The 25,000-nt window shown below is 43.6% G+C and overlaps 2 protein-coding genes across 6 annotated transcripts in view; one reads left to right on the forward strand and one right to left on the reverse strand.

Moving 5' to 3' along the window:
* The window catches only part of LOC147019329 (lysophosphatidic acid receptor 6-like), a 16,739-nt gene extending 1,272 nt beyond the window's left edge, over positions 1-15,467 (reverse strand). The window contains exons 1-2 of one of the 2 annotated variants that reach the window (XM_085899748.1): positions 14,882-15,222; positions 1-655 (exon numbers count right to left, since the gene is read on the reverse strand). The exon at positions 1-655 is cut by the window's left edge and continues 1,272 nt beyond it. In XM_085899748.1, the coding sequence (XP_085755874.1) occupies positions 1-567 (567 nt within the window). In that variant the 5' untranslated portion in view covers positions 568-655; positions 14,882-15,222. Of the gene's footprint in view, positions 656-1,143; positions 9,174-14,881 lie in introns of those variants that run through there. The other variant, XM_085899747.1, reaches the window with a different exon arrangement.
* The window catches only part of LOC147019327 (retinoblastoma-associated protein-like), a 270,364-nt gene that overhangs the window by 173,791 nt on the left and 71,573 nt on the right, over positions 1-25,000 (forward strand). The gene's annotated exons all lie outside the window — the stretch shown is intronic.

Here is a 25,000-nt window from a genome sequence, read left to right on the forward strand (position 1 = left end):
CCAAATGTCCTTCGAAAAGTTCTCGAAGCAGGTGGTTTTGTTGTCTTTCTCGCTGCTACTTGTCTTCACAAAAAAGGAGGGACTTGCGCCGAGCAGCACAATGCACCAAACGATGAAACACACAAACCTTGCAGTACATGGTGTGCGTAGCGTTCGTGAACGAAATGGGTGCACGATGGCCAGGAATCGATCCGCTGCGATGCATGTGAGGAACATTATGCTGCCATACATGTTCACGAGGAAAAGGGCACCGCTTAGCTTGCACACCACCGCCCCAAAGTCCCAAGTTCCACGAACGTAGTAAGTAGTCCGCAGTGGCAATGTGGCGATGAAGAAGAGGTCGGACAGAATCAGGTTTAACATGTAGATGGTCGCCTCTGTATGGCGTTCCAAGCAACAGCAGAAGACCGCGAGGGCTATGCTGTTGGTTACCACGCCTAGCACAAAGATGAGGCTGTAAGCAGCAGCATAGAAAGTCCGCTGGAAATCCTCATTGATCTTGCATTCGGGTTCATTTTTGCTTAAATTCCAGGGCAAACTGTCGTTCCAGAATGTCTGGTTATCCATGCTCACAATCGAAGAAATAAGCAGATCTGCTCGATCTTCAGCTTGGGAGGGGAAATAGCTTGAGAATTGTGGTCCTGCTTGATACTTCCTGGAAAAGGAAAGGTGGGCGGGGGGGGGGGGAGATAATGAGTTAGCGGCAGTTTCATGTTTTTTTTTAAAGCTTTTATCATATGGTAAAACAACTAAATAATTGTTAGATTCTCTATTGGTATTCTTCCCAGTTTTGAGAACACTGACCACGGTTCCGGAAGCTTGGCTTACAGAATCAACTGTGAGAGTGGCTTTCTATGAAGAAAGTTACCTTTTTAATGCATAGATATGCCAGCAATCACTTTCATTGGATTTGTTTATAGTTTGAATTCAATTAGACTGATTTGGTGTTTCCATTAAGTTGTGCCAAACTCATAATGCTGGGATCCCAGGTTCAGGTCACGTGTTGATTTGTCTAATTGGCTTTAATGTCCTTACAATTTATGTAGAAGTAACTCATACTGGTGTTTTCCAATGTGCTTGTCCATATATATAATATATATATAATATATATATATATATATATATATATATATATATATATATATATATATATATATATATATATATATGCATACAGTGCCTTCAGAAAGTATTCCAACCCCTTCACATTTTCACATGTTGTTGTGTTACAGTCTGAATTTAAAATGGATTAAATTTTAAAAAATTTGTCACCGATCCACACAAAATACCCCATAATGACAAAGTGAAAACATGTTTTTAGACTTTTTGACAAATTAAAGCTGAAAAGCTGAAATGTCTTGAGTCAATAAGTATTCAACCCCTTTTCTATGACACTCCAAATTAAGCTCAGGTGCATCTAATGTCCTTTGATCATCCTTGAGATGTCTCTACAACTTGGTTGGAGTCCACCTGTGGCCATTTCAATTGATTGGACATGATTTATGAAGAAACACACCTTTCTATATAAGGTCCCACAGTTGAAAGTGCATATCAGAGCAGAAACTCAACCATGAAGTCCAAGGAACTGTCTGTGGAACTCCGAGATAGAATTGTGACGAGGCATAGATCTGGGGAAGGGTATGAAACAATTGCCAGAGCGTTGAGAGTTCCCAAGAGCACAGTGAGCTCCCTCATTAGGAAATTAAAAGAATATGGAACTATCCAGCCTCTTCCTAAAGCTGGCCGTCTCACCAAACTGAACAACCAGGCAAGAAGGACCTTGATCAGGGAGGTGACCAAGAATCCAATGACCACTTTGATAGAATGACAGAGTTCCTTGGCTGAGATGGGAGAACCTGCTGGAAGGACAACAATCTCTGCAGCACGTCACAAATCGAGACTTTATGGGAGAGTGGACAGATGAAAGCCACTCTTGAGAAAAAGGCGCATGGCAGCATGACTGGAGTTTGAAAAGAGGCACATGAAAGACTCTGGAAGCATGTGGCAAAAGATTCTGCATCTGATGAGATGAAAATTAAACTCTTTTGCTTGAATGCAAAGCGTTACATCTGGCAGAAACCAAGCACAGCTCATCACCTATCTAACATCTTCCCGACTGTGAAGCATGGTGGTGGCAGCATCAAACTGTTGGGATGCTTTTCAGCAGCAGGGATTGGGAGACTTATAAGGAGAGAGAGAGAACAATGAATGGAACCACATACAGGCAAATCCTTGAGGAGAACCTGCTTCAGAGTACAACAGACCTTAAACTGTGGTGAAGATTTACGTTCCTTTCCAACAATGACCCCAAGCACACAACAAAAGCAACATTGGAATGGCTTCAGAACAAGAACGTGAAAATCCTTGAGTGGTCCAGCCAAAACCCAGACTTGAATCCCATTGAAAATCTGTGGAAAGACTTGAAGATTGCTGTTCACCGACGCTCCTCATTCAACTTGACAGAGCTTGAGGAAATCTGCAAGGGAGAATGGGAGAAAAATCCCCAAATCCAGATGTACAAAGCTGATACAGACATAAACAAGAAGAAGACTCGAAGCTGTAATCGTTGCCAAAGGCGCTTCAACAAAGTATTAACTCAGGGGGTTAAATACTTATTGATGCAAGACATTTCAGCTTTTCATTTTAAATTAATTTGTAAAAAATTCTCAAAACATGTTTTCACTTTGTCATTATTGGGTATTTTGTACAGCTCGGTGACAAAACATTTAAATTTAATCCATTTTAAATTCAGTCTGTAACACAACAAAATGTGACAAAAGTTGAGGGGTCTCCACAGTGACTCCAAACATTCAGCAGTCTGGTACAGAAAGCACAGAAAAATAACCAACCAACCAAATGACAGGTGGCATGGTATATGAGTGATAAGGATAAAAGCCATGTCAATGGCTGCGCTGTGTAAATTTAACGAATCAAAGTGTTTGTCCAGAAATGGCAAACTTGTGTGATTATTGTGTGCTCTTTGTCACCCAATGTCATGTCTGTGGCTTTCATCATATGCAGTATGTCTGTTTTTTATTTGCCTTTTGCTTTTCTTTACAAGATCAACATCAAAATGGCCCACCTGTAATGTGTTTAAAAGATGTTTGGCTGCTAAATTAATCCCAAAAGGTAGAGCATTCATATTTATGTTACAAGAACCTTTCCATGCAATATGCTGTGATTATATTCAGCAAACCAAAAGAAGTGCTAACAAAATGGCAAAGGTGCTAACAAAAATCAGTGAAGCCATTTAAAATTAAAATAGATCCATGTCACAACGTTTCACAAAGAACAGGCCATTGTGTGTCCATACCGTGGATATAATCTTGTAACAGTGGAATAAGTTTCACTACTCTATCTTGTGGGTTGACAGGATGGCCTGGAGGTATGCACACACACCTCCGGGCTGTCTTGTCTGGGCTTGAATCACGACACAACTATAAACTGTCATCCCAGTGTTTCACGGGTATGGTGAATCAACAATGTGTGTGCCGTCCCTTGGATACACGTTAAACCAGGCATCCTGTCTGGTGGCATTAGTTTGTGGACGTCAAATATCCCACGGTGTCTTTCGCGAAGAGTTGGCAAGTTATTGGCGGCGCCACGAACAAATTTCAAATTCGTACCTGAATTACTTCTGGGAAGGCAATGGCAAACCATCCAATATAACACTTGCCAAGAAACTGCTTTGGCAGCAACGACACCTTGTAACAGAGTATGGTACGTCAGAATCACAACCTCATCCTGCAGTTTCCTGTCTGAACCCTCATACTAATTTGTTACTGGTTTGGTGGACCATTGGGGCTTATGCACGGACTTCCCTCCAATGTTACTCTCTGTCCACAAAAGTACCTTGAACACTCCATGTGCACATTTGATAATGAGGTGAAGGATTCATACATGTAATTTTAGATACCATTGTGCAATGCTCCGTTGCACCATTTCCAAATTGTGCACAAAAGGTGGCAGGAATGTGCTATGCAAGTTGTTTGTGGTTCTCGAACAAAATAAATGCCACATCTTCATCACACAATCCCTGAACCAGGAATGAAGTTCACTTGAAATGGACATAAGAGTGGGGTGCGTTAGGTGGACGCTACATCTCGTGCACGACAAGGTGTGTTCCTGTTCGACTGAGTTCAGCTCCGAACTAAAATGACACTCATTCAAACATGACACTCTCACTCGTGTCCTATAAAAGGCTTACGGTGGATTTGGCTGCATCATAGTGTCTGTAAACGATGACAGCAAGCAGAGGCTTGACAAAAAAATTGGTGCGGTTTGGTCGAAGGATACATACGTGCACAAGGATGACACATAGAGCTTGGGAAAGTTTTAACAGAATACCTGCCTTGTGATTCTTGGAATTGAGTGTGCTTTATTATTTAAACTAGGAAATACCCATCCGACGGGTGGAATATCTCGAGGTGAATGCAACCGTTCCTCACGTTGCAGGGCCCATTGTCGTTGATGCCTCTGTCTTGCATTCTGACAAATGGAATGCAATCTTTTTCTTGTTGGGCTGCTTTTGGCTTTTTCTTCTTGACATCGTGATGCACGAGCTTGAATTGCAATTTATTTTTTCTGAAGACTACATATTTTCCCAAGATATATTTTCTCTTGGTTTTTTGGGGGGGTTTCCCCCCCCCACCCCCCAGGAATTCCAGCCTCGGTATTCAATACTTACAAGTTCTAAACAGCTCCACCCCCACTAAATCGACCATTTCCTGAAACTTTTATTTTTGACATTTTCTCAAATTAGTCCTCCTTTCCAGACTTTTGAAAGCTTCCCACCTCTCACAAATAAATTTTCTTTGTGGGCACGTATATTGGTAGCACCCGCCCTACTGGCAATCTTGTTCCAAGCAGCAACACGTTATTCTGACACATCCCTTTATTTCAGCAGTGTATAAGCAACAGAATGCTGCTTTGATCGCTCCTGAAAATATAAAAATAACCTGGGTGACATACATTGTTTGAAGGAAAAATATGCATTCTGCTTATGTGCGCACACAATACGTTGTATAGCTCAGTTGTGGTTGTATAGCTCGGATAATTCCATTTGCACTCCAAAGGAAGAAAAGGCAAAGATCGGGGAAAATGTTTTTTGTTTTCAAAACTTTATGGAATCAAATTAAACTTGCACAGGCACGATTTCAGGGTGCCCTCATTCATCCCTGAAAGGTTCACCGTCCTCGGTCAAATATTCTCAGAGGAGAAGACGATACGTACAACATACTCCCTCCATCTGATATATAAAGAAGAAAGTTTGTTTGTGTATGTGTTTGTTTGTTTGTTTATCTATTTATTCATTCAGACCATGCAGGAATCAGTACAACCAAACTTTGCATGTCCCTACTCTTTCATCTCGAGGAAGATCAAGGGCTATGTTTGGACAAAAAAAAAATTAAAATCAGATAATTGGCCTCCAGGCCTCGATCGGGTCTTGTGCTTACAAACTGTCTGCGTTTTTGTTTTTTTTTTTTCCCAAGGAGCAATTGAGTAATACGTTTAATGAACATCGTATGTTGAGGTTGTACTGATTTGTTGCATTTAAAAGATAAAATAAATAAAAAAGTTAAAACAAGCCAAAGCAGCCCAAGCATATTTTTGAACACCCTAGATTGGTAATTCATATGAAACCAAAAGGCCAAGTTCCCTAATTTGTCATGCAGGAAATATTGAAACACATATTCCATTTAATTTCCCCAAGCAACACCAGGTACTCCAGCTAGTTATGCACAGTAGCAGAGTACCTGCCCTCTGTTCAATCTTGTTCCTAACATGCAACGTGTTCTTCTGAACATACCTTTATTTGGGTGGTGTATAGGCAACTGACAGCTGCCGCAATTGCTCCCTAAAATAAAATAAATAACCCAGGTTACGGGCATGAAACAAAAACATACCTCTGCTTATAATTCAAAACACCTCAATGCATTGAAAAACGTTAGGACAGAAATACTGCACTGTAGAGTGGAGGAGCTCCTTGTGACCCAATGGCCATCCATATCTAGTGCCCAACTGTGTCTGTGGGCGTCCTGCAGTTGGGTTACTTTTTTTTTAGGAGGTTGGTGGCAGGATTTGCATTCCGGCCACCATAAAACACTTCACTCCGCAAAAGAAAAACGCAAAGAAAATTGAAAACCCACTCCGTGGGAGTACCACCTGTGCAGCTGCTCACAGCAGGGCAGCTCACCTGATGACGGGATTGGGGCAAAGCATTTTGGACCTCCACTCTTTGATGACAGGAGGAAAACCATAAGGTAACCTTCCCGGGTCAGATTGCGGTAGTGTGTGTCAGGGTGGTGCTGAGGTGTCGTCCAACAGACGGCGGTCTCCTTGGGTTAACCTGAGGCGGTCCCTTTGGGTGGGTGCCTGGAACGTCCTATCCCTAAGAGAGGATGATCACTTGCTCTGTTATCATCTGAGCTCAAGCGTTTGGACATCAGTATTGCAGTACTCTCTGAGGTTCAGAGACCGGATTGCGGCGAGATCATGGCAGGTGGTTACACTGACTATTGGTCTGGTCGCTCTGATGGTTACCATGCCCAATGAGTTGCTGTAGCTGTGTTCAATAAGCTGACTCCAATGATAATTGAGGTAACACCGGTCAATGAGCCTATTATGAGACGAAGGATTCGTCACTCCTTGGGTGTCATTTCCCTGGTCTCTGTATATTCTCCTGAGGTGAGTGATCTCACCGTGAAGGACGCATTCTATGCCACGCTTGAGTTTGTGGTTGCTCAGTGCCCCAGGCAAGATACTCTTCTCATCTTGGGGAATTTCAATGCATCGACTGGAAGTGATAGGGATGGTTATGAGACGTGTGTTGGTCCCCATGGGTCTGGAACCATGACCCAAAATAGCAATAAGTTCCTTGACTTTGCAAGAAGTTATGGACTTAGGGTGGCTGGTTCATGGTTTCAGTGCCCACAAGCTCATTGCTGGACTTGGTATTCCAACGCTGGCGGTGTGGCAGAGATTGACCATGTGCTCGTTGATGGTCGCTAGAGCATGATCCAAAACTGTAGGGTCTACCGGAGTGCTCAGTTCCTCAATACCGACAACAGGCTTGTTGTTGCAACTCAAGTTTCAGCTTAAATCCAGGAGAATGGCACCATCCCAGCCTTGGCTGGATGTTGGCAAGCTCAAGGATGAGAGGGTAGCTGCAGAGTTTGTGAATCGACTGAGTGGGGATTTGGGGGTCTGGATGTAATTGGCCCAGCACTATAGGAGGAGTAATGCGACAAACAAACACCGGTCCATGAATTACACTGAACAACAAAATTTTTTTACTGGAGATGTGTAAAGTGATTTAGACTAATTTGGGTACGCTGATTTCAAAAATCATAACCGTTTTGCTGTATCACGTCAGGATTTTCAGTAACAGAAATATTCCCTTTGCCTAGAAGTCAGGATTTCAATGAAATTTACAAAAATTCATTTATTTCATCATGAATGCTTCAAAATTATAGAAATTACAGAAAAACTCCACTAGAATGTAATTAAAAATGCTTTAGGCATTTGGCGTTGCATTTGTGCTGCTCTGTGTCAGTTTCACGATGCAGGAACCAGCAGAAATCGCCCATCATGTTCGGGTTGTGCCGCCCTTGGTAACGCGTCTCCATGAGTGAAATCTCTTGGTGGAATCGCTCGCCGTGCTCGTCCGAGACTGCTCCCAAGTTGTCAGGGAAGAAGTTCAGGTGCTGGTGTAGGAAATGGATTTTCAGGGACATCCTGGAGCCAAGTTTCCTGAAGGACTCCAGCAGCTGCTGCACTATTTCTTCATAGTTGTCCGCGCGCTCGTTCCCCAAGAAGTTGTCCGTCACAGCTTTGAAGCTCCTCCACGCTGCCAGCTCTTTGGGGTTTAGAGTTGTCGGAAAAGTTTCGTCCTTCATAATCTGTCGGATTTGCGGTCCAACAAAGACACCAGCCTTGATCTTGGCCTCCGACAAGGTGTTGCCAAACTTTTCCTTGAGGTATAAAAACCCACGCCCATTCAGATCCATTGCCCGTACAAAACTTTTCATCAAGCCGAGCTTTATGTGGAGTGGTGGAAGGAAAACCTTGGCTGGGTCGACAAGGGCGACATGCTTCACGTTGTGTCGACCAGGTACATGCTCTTTTCGCTCTTCCCAATCTTTCTTCGTCCAGTGATTCTTGTCGTCTCTGCTATCCCAGAGACAAAGGAAGCACATGTATTTCGTGTAGCCTGACTGCAGCCCTAACAACAGCGCCACCACTTTCAAGTCTCCGCAGATGTGCCAGTTGAAGTCATTGTACTTGATGGAATCAAGCAGCTGCCGCATAGTCTCATAGGTCTCTGTCATGCCGAACGCGTGAGCCAGTGGGACTGATGGTTTCTCGTTGCCATTGTGGAGCAAAACAGCCTTCAAGCTGTTCTTCCCCGAGTCGATGAAGAGGCGCCAGTCTGCAGGATCGTGATCACACCCAAGTTCTTTCAACAGACCGTTGATGTCACTGCAGAATGTCATCGTGTCTTCCATCTCAAAGAACTCAGCCATGTCTCTGTGACGTGCTCTGAACAAGGATATCTTGGTGTTAGGTTCAAGTAGATTCCACTGCTGCAGCCTTGATCCAAGCAGCTCTGCCTTCGCCTTTGACAGCGAGAGATCTCTTACAAGATCATTTAAGTCTCCCTGGTTCAGAAGGTGTGATTCTTGAGTGTCGGGTTCAAAAGGTTCATAATCACCATCCTCTTCACCACTGCTTACAGCTATGTTCTGATCAGCTGGAGGTGTTGGAACGGGGTTCTCGTCATCATGAGGCACAGGTTTACGAGCAGAGACGCAGTCAGCGTACTTGATGTGACCTTTATTCTTCTTGTTGAAGCCGGCGATGCTTGTGCAGCAGAAATAACAATCATCATGATGATTCTGCGGCTCACGCCATATCATGGGCACCGCAAATGGCATGCTCGCGCGCTTGCCCACCAACCACTGAGTCAAGGTTGTGTGACAGCTTGTGCAGCAGATGTGTGGTGCCCAGCTCTGTTCTTGGTCCCCCACCTTACACCCGAAGTAGTGAAAGTAGGCGGCCTTCATTTTCACTGCTGTAGATATACTTCGCTGTTGATCTTTTTTGGTATACCGACCACAGACATAACAGAAGTTGTCAGGATGATTGGTACAGGAACGCCTACTCATCTTTATCTGAAAGAAAGAAATATAACACAAGTTAACAACAATTGTACGAAATAGACATGTTAAAGACATATGTAAATTTCATTGAAATCCTGACTTCTAGGCAATGGGAATATTTCTGTTCCTGAAAATCCTGACGTGATACAGCAAAACGGTTATGATTTTTGAAATCAGCGTACCCAAATTAGTCTTAATCACTTCACACATCTCCAGTAAAAAATTTTTTTTGAAATTTGTTGTTCAGTGTTATCGGTAGGATATGGATATGTACTCGTGTGTATATTATATATATCCAACGACAGAATGAATACACTCAACAAGATGAACGTGGTCTACGAAATCCCCTGTTGAGACTGTGACGCCAATTATGTGTACCAGACGTCCAAACGACACGGTCGATGCAGCACCAGCAAGCAGTTTCACGTGGAGTCAAGCTGTTGCAGGTGGCGGCACATTGTTACAACCTATAATACAACTTTGCGTGGGAAAACGCGGAAGTCAAAGCCTCGGCCGGCATGTAGCCGGGCCAGCTGTGAAATTCTCGAAGCATGGCTTTCGGGCAAACGGTCGGTTAACCGTCACATCGACCTTCATGCTGCCTATCGAGGACAACACAACCGCCTACCACCTACGAGTGTGAAGGTCAAGCTCAATATCCAATTATGAAACACATGCCACTGAACAGATAATCCACACACCTGAACCGGAAGCAAATCCATCCTCCAATCCCACTCGCTTTTAAAATCTGTCCCAAACCTCAAGCCAATTGGCCCCCTTTCAACCCAATCATAACATGTAGCTGTTCCCATCAGACATAATTAGTACAGCCGATGTCTCTGCAGCTGCACATCTGGTGTCTTATTGTTACCTCTGAGGACGGAAGATATTATTCTTCTGAAACGTTAGGATTTTAACAAAAATATTATTATTTTGTCTAAGCGTGCTTTTCCTTTCTATACAATACGTTTCCTGAGCTGCCTATTTTTGTCGTGTGTGTGTATGTAATATATATGTAATGTATGCACAATCCCACACTACTTAACTATGGAATTTAACTTAACACTACTTAATCACTCTTTCACAGTCCACTGAAGAACACATGGTGACCACATCATTTCTAAAATGTAAATTGCCATTATAATCACATTTGATGTGTGCTTTCTGGTTTACGAGGTAAATGGTCAGGTTTGACAAGTTACCAGATGAGTGGCTTATCACCACATATTATTACCTCCACCACCGAAGGTGAAGGAGGTTATGTTTTCACTGTTTCTTTCTGTCTGTTTGTTTGTTTGTGTACAGGGTATCTCAAAAAGTTGTGGATGGATCCGGATGAAATTTTGTGTGCCGGTTGGGTGTGTGACAAGGACGAACTGATTATATTTGGTGAAGATCCGGATCCGGATTCGACTTTGATAAGTTGTTAAAGTGATTCTTCACCATTGAGAGATAGGGCCAAAAATGATATATATCACGATATCTCTAAAAGTTTAGGACGGATTCAGGTGAAACTTGGTGGACGCGTTGGGTGTGTCTCACGGATGAATCGATTCGATTTTGGTGAAGATCCGAATCCGGATCTGGATACGAGAATTATTTAATTGTTGGAGTGATTCTTCACCATTGAGCGATAGGGCTAAAAACGATATGTGGCATGGTATATCTCAAAAATGTATTGGGCCCGATATGTTCTCGTGGATCAGGTATTACGTGGCGGAGGTATGCGCTCTACCGAGTGCCCTTCTAGTTTAGAATGTGACGAGACATCAATTTTTTGTTGCGGTTTCTTCCAAAATCTGTTCACTTCCCGAGCCAGCGAGACGCTTTGTCTCCAAGATTGCATTCATAATTAATTTTTGTCTTTTTACTCCACCTTCACCCGATACATTAAGGTTATACAATAATGTGAAACGTTTTGCCAAGCAATCACTCACACACGTTTCCTTCATTTCAATATTCAATCCTCAATTTTCCATTCCGCGCCATTTGATACGAGACTTTAAAAAGCTATTGTGATAACTTACTGTTCTTATTTATATCTTTCACCCAAAAAGTCGACTTATCAAAGCAACTTGTGCCAGATGGTTGGTGACGGCTGATGTATAAAAGCCGTCCATGAGTGATGATGTCACCGGTAACCAGAATTGAAAACAGATTAACAAGAATGTGGTACCATCAAAATGTTTTGAATGTTTACAAGAGACTTGCATGAGAAACGCTTCAGCTTACAGTGTGTTGTCAAGAGATACACAAAGCAAGCCGTTGTCCCTCGAGAGGAATTTTAAAAGCGTGAACAGTTGTTTGTTAACTACATCCTCATTGTATTATACAGGGTTATGTAAATCGGGTAAAATGCCAGTGTCTGAGGAACAGCACCTCTGGCCACTCGGCTGCTCCTTTTGCTGGGCACGTGCTCGTTCCTACGGTTCGCACAAATGCTTTGGTTGCAGGTGTGCTTGCTTTTAATTATTAAATAAAAGGGTGTTTTATGATTCGGTAATCCTTCGTTGTATCATTCAACCGTGGCTTTGTCGTTGACATATCATGGTGCCATTGTGACACGTCTTATTGTTATTTCTTTTCAGCCAAAAGCTCGCCGCGTTCTGCGGAAGCATTGCGTACACCTCCAAAGTTGCTTTGTACTTGGTGTTTTAGCATCACAGGTGCTGTACCTTGTATTACCGAGCATGACATGTTTACTCTTGTCTAGAATCATGAGCAATTGTAAATAGCAGGTTGGTAAGAAAAGCAACAAAGCACCTTGTCTTGACAAAAGCAAACGTGAAACATAATGGGTTTGTGTTGCCTTTTCTCCGACGAAGGGAGAACGCTCAGTCACCTGCACTTACACTCTTCTTGATTTGTAACAAGGGGGAAGGCCACTGTATATTTTATACACAGACAGGTCATCACAGAGATGACGATTTCAAACTCTTCCATGGTTCCACAATGCCACACTAGCTTGTTAACAGTTTTCCAAACGACATTGCATGAAAATTTCAGAATCAAATAGTTGTTTCAAATTCCATGGACGACGGAAATATGTACCTGCATCGAGATCCTTCTCATTGCTGAATGCAACTGCTCAAATCTCACAAACTCTCCGACTGATGTGGACCAAATTCGGTGCGATGCATCAGGACAGCGAGGTCTCATGGGGTTGTGCTCCCCATCTGGATGTGCCCCCTCTGAAGGGGGTGAAAGGAGGGTTTGCCCAAAAAATAGTGGTATTTTATTCAAAAATCTTCTTCCCAGAAACCGCCAGATAGGTCCAGACCAAACTCGCCACGATGCATCGTGACCATGCCCTAACCTTAAATTGTGTCCTCCTCATGGCCAAATCTCCCGAGAAAGGGGGCCAATCCCTCAGATGTCCCCGAGAAAGGGCCAATCCCAAGGCATCCCTCCCCTAACCCCTCAGATTCTGCCAGAGATTGAAACCAGCATGAAGCAGTCTGGTGGACAGCCCGCTAAAACATGGACCAGCTATTTCAAATTTGAAACTTTTATAATAACGTTCATTCGGGAATATGTCAGCTGTTGAACCAGTAAACCGATCTATAAGTGATTGTTTTGAGTTATAGTTGTAATTCTAATGAATGAAAGATGGAATTTTGTTCACCAAGTTGGTTTCACCAATAATCTGTTATCGGATGAGGCATTTGAGTTTGGAAAAGATTCTGAACAATGCATGAAAACTTTGTCGAAATTTGTCCGTCCGTCCGTCACTCCATGGTGTTCGGCAGCCGAGGCAGGTTCCGTGCTCCCAAAGCGGTCTTACAGTGAGGATCAAAACTGGCTGGTTTGCTTTCCTTGCAGTAGTCACGGGAAGAGTTTGTCATTTGTTTGGGGTGCCGGCGATAACTCCCCCACTCTTCACTAAGGACACTGTGGGATCTTTAACGTCCACCAACTATTACTGGCAGACGGGATACCTGGATTAACGTCCATCCGAGAGACGGCAAGCTTTGTGATACAATCACAGTCAATGGGAAATACAATGAGAAATTCGAATCCAACGGTTTATTGTCACGGGGGCGGGGGGGGGGTTATCAAATGCAGACTACACAGCTCAATGGTGAGTGCACTTCCTCTGCACCATGTAGTTGGACACCAAAATTCGCCGAGGGTAAGAAAACTCTATCCAGGGAGAGGAAAGGTTTAAACAGAGATATGGAAGGGTTCATGGGAAGAATAAACAAAGAAAGATATATTCTTGAAAAGAACAAAGTTGCTCCAGAAATTGAAAGTGTCTCTGCAGATGAAGTCACACACTTTACTGTACCAACTACAACCACTCAAAGGTTAATTTTCGAAACTAACACCTCACCCTAAATTCTGAGTCAACAGTATTCCAACATACAACTAACATTGTGTCTGAAACTTGTATGGATGATCTGAAATGTCCACATTCCATTGCAATGAAGCCTGGTTGTAGGTGCAGTTGAGTGTGAGTACCCTCTATAGTCTCGCCTCCTTGTACAGTTAGGGCTGACAGGATGGCCTGGAGGTACACACTCATCTCTTAGCTGTTTAGCCTGGGTTCAAATCCCAACCCAGCTCTGAACTGTCATCCTGGTATTTCACAGGTAGGGTGAGTCATCAATGCGTGTGCTGTCTTCCAGATGGACTCAAACTAGTGTCCCATCTGCCAGCATTAGTTGGTGGAAGTTAAAGATCCCACGGTGTCCTTCGCAAAGAATGGGCGAGCTATCGCCGGCACAATGAACAAATTCCAAATTCATGCCCAAAGGCCAAATCAGCGGCACAGCCGCGCCCTCAACCAATCTACCTTGCAGCCTTGTGCTGCATAGGAACATGTAGTTAGGTGCAGGTACTCTGTACAGTGTAGCTTGCTTGTACAGTCGGATATGGGTACTGTGTACAGTGTAGCCTGGCTGTACAGTTGTGTGAGTACTGTGTACAGTGTAGCCTGGCTGTACAGTTGTGTGAGTACTGTGTACAGTGTAGCTTGTTTGTACAGTTGTGTGAGTACTGTGCATGATGTAGCTTGCTTGTACAGTTGTGTGAGTACACTGTACAGTGTCGCCTGCTTGTACAGTGAGTGTACAGTTTAGCCTGGTTGTGCAGCAGAGTGTGAGTATACTGTACAGTGTCGCCTGCTTGTACAGTGAGTGTACAGTTTAGCCTGCGTGTACTCTGCTGCTGTGGGTATCTTCCGTGTATGCTGCTTTCTGCAGTTGGAATTTTTACAGTGCAGCCAAAATCACACCTTGCTGATGGTGATACATTCAAACAAATGGTAAAAGTGGAACGGTTTGAAAGTTGTTCTTCAGGTATTTCGGTGTGTTCGGAACCTTATGCTAAGACACAACCTTAATGTTTTGTGTCGATAACTGGAGACACCTTGGGTAAATAAGTGTGATAACTCATTCTGCTATCAGTTTCTGGATCAAAGATCTTGGGTTCAACTCCGATACCAACACAAATATATCGAAACACGAGAAGCATTTGGAATACAATAGGTCGTTAACGAACCCTCCACACAATGGTGTGTGTGTGTGTGTGTGTGTGTGTGTGTGTGTGTGTGTGTGTGTGTGTGTGTGTGTGTGTGTGTGTGTGTGTGTGTGTGTGTGTGTGTGTGTGTGTGGTTTAAAGTGCTCCCTATCAGGATGTAGTTGAACCGGAGTGTGTTTTGAAAGGACAAGATGGACAATGAGAATAAGAGTGTGTGCACCACGCCGGTCCGCGCTTACCCCGCTCAAGCCAAGCGTCCTGAGTTCGCCATGACCATCACATCGCAACGCTCCACATCCATGATCAGTCCGGCGTTCTCTCGCTTTCCTTACTCACCGAAACTTCCGTCCCGTGTTTGTAAAACTTCTTTACACAGAGACGACGTTGAAACGTGAAGAGTCCCGCGTACAGCTTAGTGCATGCTTTTCCAAACTCTCTTTTCTTAACAGCTCCCCCCCACCACCACCAACCACCTTCTTCGCACTCCGCCTCTGTGGCTCGTGCTTGGAATAAGAGGGAGTGCAAGATAATGGGAGCCAGGCGGGGTTGGGCACAGACAACAGACGACATGAAGGAAAAAACAACCTCGCTTCCTGTTTAGTCCAAAAATATATATATATATATATATTGTCCTTAAATGTATTTTTTTTTTATCCCCTGCCAACCAACGAAGTTGTTGCGATTTGGATGGAGTGCTGCTCAAGTGACAGGGTAGTTGAAATAAAACGGTGAATAAAGTTCAAAGAGTTCTGAGCTTTCAACAACGAAACGAGCGGCCTCGTGTGGACTAAAACCTCTTCTAGTTGGACGATGTGCGCACGGAGGAGCGTTGTTCGTGTTTGGGAATTATTTTAGAAACGAATTTCACCAGGAAAAGGAAATGGGGGAGTCAAAGTAGGTGTGTGTGTGTGTGTGTGTGTATGTGTGTGTGTATGTGTGTGTGTGTGTGTGTGTGTGTGTGTGTGTGTGTGTGTGTGTGTGTGTGTGTGTGTGTGTGTGTGTGTGTGTGTGTGTGTGTGTGTGAGTTTTACATGGTGTTCCAAAAAGACACGGACAATTTTGGTTGTTAATATATTTAGTACCACAAATGATACAATGATACCCTTTGGTTTATATGATACGGAAACTCATTAAGTTTTGTGCACACCATCCATCAACACACTTCAATGTGAGCTCTGTTTATCGCGTGCAGGACATCAAGGCGGTACATGAGTTCTTGCCATGTTCCGTTCAGCATGTTTCCCTCCACCAGTGTGCGTGCAGCTGTTATCCGAAAACGAAGATCCTACAGGTTTGCCATCTTGGTGTTGTGGACAACATCTTTGACAAACCCCCACAGAAAAATAAATAAATAAGGGGTGTTATGTCTGGTGATCGTGGGGGTCAGGTGGTTGGTCCGTATCGGCCAATCCAGCGACCTGGAAATTTTTCATGCAGGACGGCTCGAACAACTAAGGCCCAATGAGGGGGAGCGCCGTCCTGTTGAAAATGATATCGGGTTGCAGGTCTTCAATCTGCGGGAAGGAGAATCCTTCCAACATGTTCATGTAAATTGTTGAGGTCACTGTATCCTCTGCAAAGAGAAACAGACCCACTAAGTGGTCATTGAGAAGGCCACACCACACATTGATCTTTGGACTGTCACATATGTGTTCAATGACCATGTGGGGGTTTTCAGTCCCAGATCCTCACATTGTGCTGGTTGATCTTCCCTGATACATGAAAGCAAGCTTGGTCTGTGAACATGACCTTTTTCAGGTAATCTTCTTCATCCTCTATTCGACTGAGCATTTACAAGGCTAACGTCTTGTGTTTGGGTCCATCATTTACTTTGAGTTCCTGCAGAACCTGCAACTTATTGGCATAAAGCTTCAGTCTTTTATACAAAATCCTGTGCACAATGGTGGTTGGTAGTTGATAGTTCCAGTTCTCTGGAAGCATGTCGAATTGATTTTCTGGGACTTTGTTTCAACAAATCATGCACTCGTTCAACGTCTGCTGCACTTGTGCTTTGTCGACCGGTACTTTTCTGTTTCTGACAACTTCCAGTCTCTTTAAACCTCTTGTACCGCTCTCTGATACTATTTTTTGTATACCTTGTCGAGGCTCGTATGAGAGCTAACACACAACACACAGGGGGGGGGGGCATGAGACAAGAGGGGCGGGAGTGGGAAGGACAAAACAGTGGGGAACAGAGACATTAGATCTGTGGAAGAGAGAGGGATGGGGTGGGAAACATAGGGTATACAAGATGGACATTACAACGACTTTCAGGAAGGAAAGCAGGGAATTTGAAGGAGGTGGGCTTGAGGTGGATTAACAGGGGTTGGGACTTTCAAGAAGGAAAGCAGGGAATTTGAAGGAGGTGGGCTTGGGGTGGATTAACGGGGGTAAGGACTTTCAGGAAGGAAAACAGGGAATTTGAAGGAGGTGGGCTTGGGGTGGATTAACGGGGGTAGAAAAGATCGAGGATTTGAATGGGGGACGATAAGAAGTGGTGATGAACAGCTGTTTTGAAGGCCTGGAGGGAAGAATAGGATTGAACAGAGTGAGGGAGTTTATTCCAAAGGCAGGAAAAAAGAGGAATGAAAGAGTAAAGGTGAGCAGTGATTCGTGATTTTGGTAGTTTTACCAGAAAGGGGTTGTTTGGGGACCTTGAGCGCCCTGCGGAAATATGGCGGATTCCTTCTATACCTTTTACGGAAATTAAGCTGAACTTGCGTGTCGGATCTCGTCTCAATGAACCATTCTACACACTGAGCTTTCTCCTGCGGAGTCACCATTATCTTTTACATTAAACCACCAGACCTGAAAATAGAGAAAACTTTATGAGTTTCTTTGTCATATAAAACAAAGGGTATCTTCCTATCATTTGTGGTACTAAATATGTAAAGGCCCGGTCACACCTTGACGTTTTAGCCAGCGATGGCAACGTATTAAAATGTATGTAAAACGCTGGCTGACGTTGAACTTTTGATGTTTTTTTTTAAAGATTCGGACGTATTCATAACGAGTTGGTCGTATGCATAACATATTAGTAATGGACACAGAACGTTTCGTTGTGTTATAGATAACTTATACCAACGAATGCTGAACCTGTTGTTGGCCTACACAACCTATGCCCAACGATAGTCTAACTTCAGCATATCGCGTTGCACGCATCGCCGACGATGTCGTGACGTAGCCTATTAAAAGGCTGACGCACAACGATTCGAATCATAACTGCCGTAGAAATGGAAGTGACAACATCGCGGTCACACCTTGGCGATATTGCCAGCGTATGCCGACCTAAGAAAAATGTGTCTAAAACGTTGGGGGCACGTCAAATACGGTATGAGTAAGTTTGGTATACGTGAGTAGAACGCTAAAGTACGCTATCATACGTCGTAGTAAGTAGAGTACGTCAAGAAATTTTAAACATGTTCAAAATTTTACGACGTACTCGGCGTATGACACACATCCCCCGCATGCGATGGGGATAAGTTTTACACACGATATGCGGACGCTTACACACGTCCACAAACGCTACTTATAAGCTACTCATAAGTCGAAACACGTCGCGGTAATGTCTTTTTTACGCGAAACTTATTTCTAACTTATGTTTGACATGCTTTGAACCAATTCTTTACGTAGTCCCAACACACATCGACGTATGTAGACGTATTCCAATGACGTCTTCCGGTTGACAAAAAAAAAAAATGAATGTGTTTCTAGCTTACAACTGCCATATAAAGATGTGTTCCCAGCGGTTTTGGGAATTGGTATATAAAAATGCTGCTCATAAAAGGGGAACCCAACAGTGTTTTCGAGTTCCTTTTTGAGTCGATGTCCATATCAGCAGTAACAGTATCAGTATTAGTATTAGTATTAGTATTAGTATTAGTATTAGTATTAGTAGTAGTTTGTTCATGTTGGCAGTAGTAGGTGAGTGTGAGGGGGAGGGTGTGGGTTATGATGGATCGTCCTTGCGTCCGCATGTCCACGGGTAGGTTCATAGGCTGCCACTCAACGATTTAAATGGCTGCATCTCCACTATTGAAAGTAGACGCTTGCGCTCAACAATTGGTATTTTTTTTACACTCAACGACTTTTAAACGGTACCACTCACCTATTTTCATTGTTTACAATGAACGATTTAAATTGCTGTCACTCGCCTTTGTTTTTTGACGCTGGCGCTAGGAAATTTTAATCGTTTCTATTGAACGTGCTAAATCGCTCAAACCCCACTATTGAAAGTAGACGCTTGCACTCAACAATTGGATTTTTTTTACACTCAACGACTTTTAAACGGTACCACTCTGCTATTTTCATTGTTTACAATGAACGATTTAAATTGCTGTCACTCGCCTTTGTTTTTTGACGCTGGGGTTTGGAAATTTGAAGCGTTTCTTCTGAACGTGTTAAAACGCTCAAACTCGACTCTTTTAAATAGACGCTGCCGATGGACAATTGGAATCATAGCCAAGCTCGACATCGAAGTGTGAACATCCTCGTCATGCCGAAGAAAAGTTTGAAGAATGCTGCAAATAAGTGTCCTGGCCGTGGCTGTGGACGCTGACGCAAGGACTATCCATTATACCGACGTCTTTCAGCCTATGAGTAACTTAAAAGTAACGTCTGTCGACGTGTGGCAACGATCGCGGAACGTGCCAACAACACGTTAATCATAGGTTAGAAATCAGTTTCGGGTACGCTAAACATTACCTCGGCGTGTCTCAACTTATGATTAACTTACAAGTAGCATGTGTTGACGTCTGTCAACGATCGCAGACCGTGCATACAACTTGTGGCCAGCGTAGCGGAACGTGTGAGTCATACGCCGGCATACGTCGTGAAATTTCAAGCATGAAAAAATTTGAGGACAACCGAAAAGTACAACATTTAAAGCCAACATACAACGACGTATGGCAGTGTTTTTCAGCGTGCTCTCAATGTTATCAAAACTTACCCATAACGTATTCAACGTGTGCCAGGGTTTTAGAAAAAAAATTCAAAAATCGGTATACGTTGGCTAAAATGTCAAGGTGTGACCGGGCCTTTAACAACCAATGTTGTCCAGGTCGTTTTGGAGCACTATGTACAGTACAATAATGATCAGGTGGGGACTTTCCTTTTTACCCCTCAGCCCGAATTGGGCTAAGGGGTATTGTCGTCACAGGCGTTGTCCGGGCGACCGTCCGTCTGGGCGTCCGTCTGTCAACTTTTGGTTTGCGTCAATTTCGAGAAGAACGCCTTGTCTGATTAAATCCATTTTTGCAGGGTGTGTTGGGGTTGAGTAGAGGAAGGTTCATTTCGAAAATTGGTGCGCTGCGATTTTCAGTGTGGCCACCATTGCAGTCATCTTGAAATTGGTTTTCGTCAATTTCGAGAACGGCTTGGCTTGTCCGATTAAATGCATTTTTGCAGTGTGTGTTGGAGTTGAGTAGAGGAAGGTTCCTTTCGAAAATGGGCGCGCTGCGATTTTCACTCGCCGCCACGGTAGCCATCTTGAAGTCTGATTGATTTTCGATATGACGTCCAACGTGCTCTAACTGACTGAATCATCGTGATATCACTGCTTCCTTTTACAATGCATGGGCTGAGGGGTTACGCCCGCTTTGCAGAGCTATTTTTCTATGATGTGCAGATGCAGAACTCAATACAGCCCGCTTTTGAAAGCCAGAAGCGAGATGACGAAAGTCAGTCTAAAGACGGAGTAAGCCAGAGATGAGTAGCCCCTCAACCAGCCGCCATGACCCTCTCTATCCTTTCCACACAAGTCCTCCTGGTCTGCCTTCCGTCCTCTCTCCAGGCCTTTCTTCTTCCTCCTCAAAAGCGCTTCTTTGTACTCCATGCATGTGGAGTTCTCCTGTCTCTCTGAGGTCACTTCTTGGCTCCATGCATGTGCCATTCTCCTCTCTCTCCGAGGTCAATTCTTCCCCTCTCCAAAAACAGTCATGCAAGCTTGGGTCAATCCTGAACTTTTTCAGAGAAAACCATAAAAATAGGACTGCCTGTCCTAAAGCTCACCTGGATCAGGAGCAAGTCACTCAAACCCCCCTAGAGACCCTCTCGACCCTGAATTTTTTTATGCCGTGAACAAGCTTTGGTACATCATGGGTGAAGAATGTTGTGGTCAAGTTTCATCTAAATTGTGTAGGTAGTTTTGGAGAAGAGAACAAATACCTATTTTGGGAGAGTCAACTCCCCCTCTCCCCCATGCGTCGACGCCCTTAATGAATGCAGATTTTGATGCGGTCAATACACCTTTATTCGGCATCAGATATGAAGCTTGTCGCTAAATTTCATCAAAATTGTGTTTGGTTCAAGTGATAATGACTGAAGTGTTTACAGACTCACTGACTGACACACTCACCTACAGACACTGCTCGATTATATAAGCTCACCTGACTAATGTCCAGGTGAGCAAAATAATGTATGCATCACAAACTCCTCCGTGATCAGCTTCTTGTCTTCCTCTTCCTCCTGGGTTGAGTCCTCCCCTGGCCATCCCGCCCATGAGGCGGCCCCAATAAAAATGTTTCCACTACTTTTTCCGGGCTCTACAGCCCACTACACCACCATGGCTTCCACACAACGGCCAGAGAGGTCATGATCGGCCTGGTCACACACATGTGATACTTGTGCCTCTGTGATGGGAAGTCCTCACGTGGCCCCACCAACAAACAAGAGGTGCTTACACAGACAATATTACTCCAACTATCCTTCCTATACATTACATATGCTGCCTCCTCAACATCATGTGTAACAAAAGACTGACTCTGACAGGTCCCTGTTACATGGCAATCTAACCTACTTGAAACACACGGACCATACTACATTTTCTACTGTCTTGCTATGATTCCCCTGTCCGCACCCCCCCTACACACACACACACACACACACACACACACACACACACACACACACACACACACACACACACACACACACACACACACACACACACACACACACACACACACACACACACTTTCAGATGTTCCTGTGTATATTTCAATACCCAAAAGCAAACAAAGTACATATGCCATTAGGGGAGTACCAAAACAAAAGAAGAGGGGGAAAAATACAAAAAACCCTTGACAGGCAGCTATCCAAACTCATCATCAATGGGCAGGGTGTGATGCGATGTTAAAACGTTCGTTTATGAGCTAGACTTATCAAAACACGTCTGATTCTCGCCGGACATATCCTCAAACTGAACCTGTAAATTATGAGCACATAACATTTATGCTATTCGTGTAATTCTCCATTTCCACGAAGACACAAAACAGTCAGTACTTTGTCTTACTCTATGTAGTATTATTTTAGGGCCAAAGCCCAAACATACTCCTCTCTTCTCAGTGAAAGGATGCTTTTTCAGTTGCACTGCATGCCTCTCTCTCTCTCTCTCTGAAACTTTGGGCCTTTTTGATGGTCGCTCATAAACGCATAAACGCAGTAATCAAACTTCTAGAAGTGAAACCTCTACACTCAACCTCCACAGGCCAGACCTCTTCCAGCCCCTTATCTCACATTCCACGTGGAGATCCTCATATTTAGCCAGCTTCCTCTCATGGGCCAATTGCATCCCCCCTTCTTCGAGGACTGTTAATTGAATAATAATATCACATATCTTTTCAGCAAACCACACGACGATATCCAGTCGTAAGGGAGCAGTTATGCAGATGTCATCTGGGAAGACTAGCTTCTCTCCCAAGTCTGCCGAAACCCTGCAGTCTGCAGCCCTGGAGATACGTGAAGATTCAATCTGCACCAATTTTCCCCTACATTGGGGTGCCTCACCTTGGCTGATGATTTGGATCATAGGGATGCTAGATCCTGGTCTCCACTTGGCATGCATATTGATTCTTGTTTCAAAAGCCTTTGCAATGATTTCCAAAACACGATTGTGCCTCCACATATAGCGGCCTTGTTGTCGACGAATGGGACACCCAGCTAGAATATGTGCCGCCATTGCCCTTTCATGAAAATGCACAAAGGTATGTCTCACTGAGCCTCACCTCTTTCGATTGGCAGTCGAGGCTACCATTTCATCAGTTGTTCTGATCACAAATTGCATCAAATTTGGACTCGTATCAAGAGGTAATTTCCATGACATTTTCCTCTGTTTTACTCCTTCCCAACTCGTCCATGCACCTTGTACTCCCATCTGCATTGCTCTTACAAACTGCTCCTTATCATCCTCCTTCACCATCAACCTACTTACTGTATCTATGTCTTTCACTCTTTCCGTGACAAACTAGAAACTGGTTTCAGAATTACGCCTGCTCCGATTCTTTACCAGCCAACTTGCCCTCTCACAATGTCCTCCATCTGAAGTCTGCTCCTCACTCAACCTGCTGATGTACATATATATATATATATATATATATATATATATATATATATGTATATATATATATACATATATATATATATATACATATATATATATACATATATATATATATATATACATATATATACATATATATATATATATATATATACATATATATATATATATATATATATATACGACCCGATGCTTCTCTGACGGAAATACCAATTTTTGCTGTGATGACAAATCAATAGGGCAAGAAGAAAAAGGATTCCTGGAAGTGCGGGAAAACCAGCATTGCAAGGTGGTGTTTGCAGTTTCACCACATGTGCCCATATACCCATGGAAATAGAAAAGAATTTCATAGGAACCCCCCCCCCCTGTCCTTCTCCACTTGAGAGTGGCCAACGGGTGCACCACGAGCAGCCTGGCCCCATACTGTTGGGATTTCATGAAAGACATGATGGGGGAAGCTCGCTTTGTCTTCCAGTGGACATCTCCAGCAGAGCCTTCTCCTGCTCTTAACCACCACTTTTGAGCCTCTCAGGTGCCCATCCGCAGCAGAGCTGTTCCCTGCTCATAACCGCCTCCTGGACCTGTCTTCCTACCCGGACTTGCTTTCTGTGCCCAGGTTCGGTCCTGCGGTCCTCTGGTCCTGCAGCTTTCTTGGCACGAGTTCTAGCGGTTCACGGGACACTATGACAAAGGATGACAAAGCTATGGTGCACTGCTATGACAAAGCCGAAAGATCGTGGGACGAACAAAGCCACTCAAGACTGCATCGCCAACCCAAAGGGGAGAGCAATACTCCATCAGGCTGTGGATGAGAGCTTTATGCGTGGTTAAGAGATCAGTTGTGCCAAGGAAGGACACAATGGAGGATGCCCAGTGGGTGACTGTCTTTGGAGGCCAAATTAGAAATGGGGCTTTCCCAGGAAAGATCATGGCAGATAATAAGACCCAAAAGCTTGAGACAGAACTTCTTCAAGGGGATTGTTGAGAAAATAGATGGGGGAGAGGGGGTTCCAGATGGTCCTTTCGGAGAGACATGGTGAGGGTCCTTTCGGAGAGACGATTTGGCTTGGTAATTTAGAAAACACGTTAATACGGCAAACAGCTCGGAAATCGGGTGTTGTCAAATATATTTTGCTTTGAAACTCACAAAGAGAAACTATATAACCTTTCCTTTGTAAAGCGCACCTGATAACCAATTGCTTTAGAAACAGTCACGAGGATAAAGGAAAACCTGATGGAACCTCCATAAGATATGAGATGAAACTTTGCCACAACCGTGCCTGTAACAAGCATGGCATGCCCACACACTCGCAGAGAGTCTCTTCAGATCCAAATATACCCATATGTACCATGTCCATGTGTGCTGTACACGTACCTCTACCTTGTATAGCAACCAACTTTGGTTTCATGGTCACAAATATACAATTGTGCGGTGTGTTGTCCTGATGAGTCGCAAAAATGGGGAAACCATGGTCGATGGCTCCACTGTCCTTTCTTTGTTACCTTTAAAATCTTGATCTATAAAACAGCCCAAGTGTTCCCATGGAAGCCATCGGCCATTGGAGGTAATATGTGCATGCACATGATGCTTATGCCATGTCTGCTTTATTTGTTTGGAAAGGCTGTTTCTGGCATTATTATTGTGCCACACTGTAACCCCACATCCTGGCTGGTGCAAGCAAGGCAGAGACAATGTGTTCATGTGACAGACGACCATTGGTGCTCACAGTTCATTTAATTTCGGCTGTTATTGGACGTGCTTTGTTCCTTGCTGCTCCACTATGCCTGGGGCTGTATTTCATGTATATATATATATATATATATATATATATATATATATATATATATATATATATATATATATATATATATATATATATATATATGTATGTATATGTATATATATACATATATATATATATATATGTATGTATATGTATATATATATATGTATATATTGTTGCGGTATTCGCGCCCGCCGGCGTGCTGACGGCCACGTAACTCGAATCGCGGCACGTCG

Source organism: Eptatretus burgeri, chromosome 10 (genome assembly GCF_056783735.1).
Source record: "Eptatretus burgeri isolate ZD-2024b chromosome 10, Ebu_testis_v1, whole genome shotgun sequence".
Taxonomy (NCBI): domain Eukaryota; kingdom Metazoa; phylum Chordata; class Myxini; order Myxiniformes; family Myxinidae; genus Eptatretus; species Eptatretus burgeri.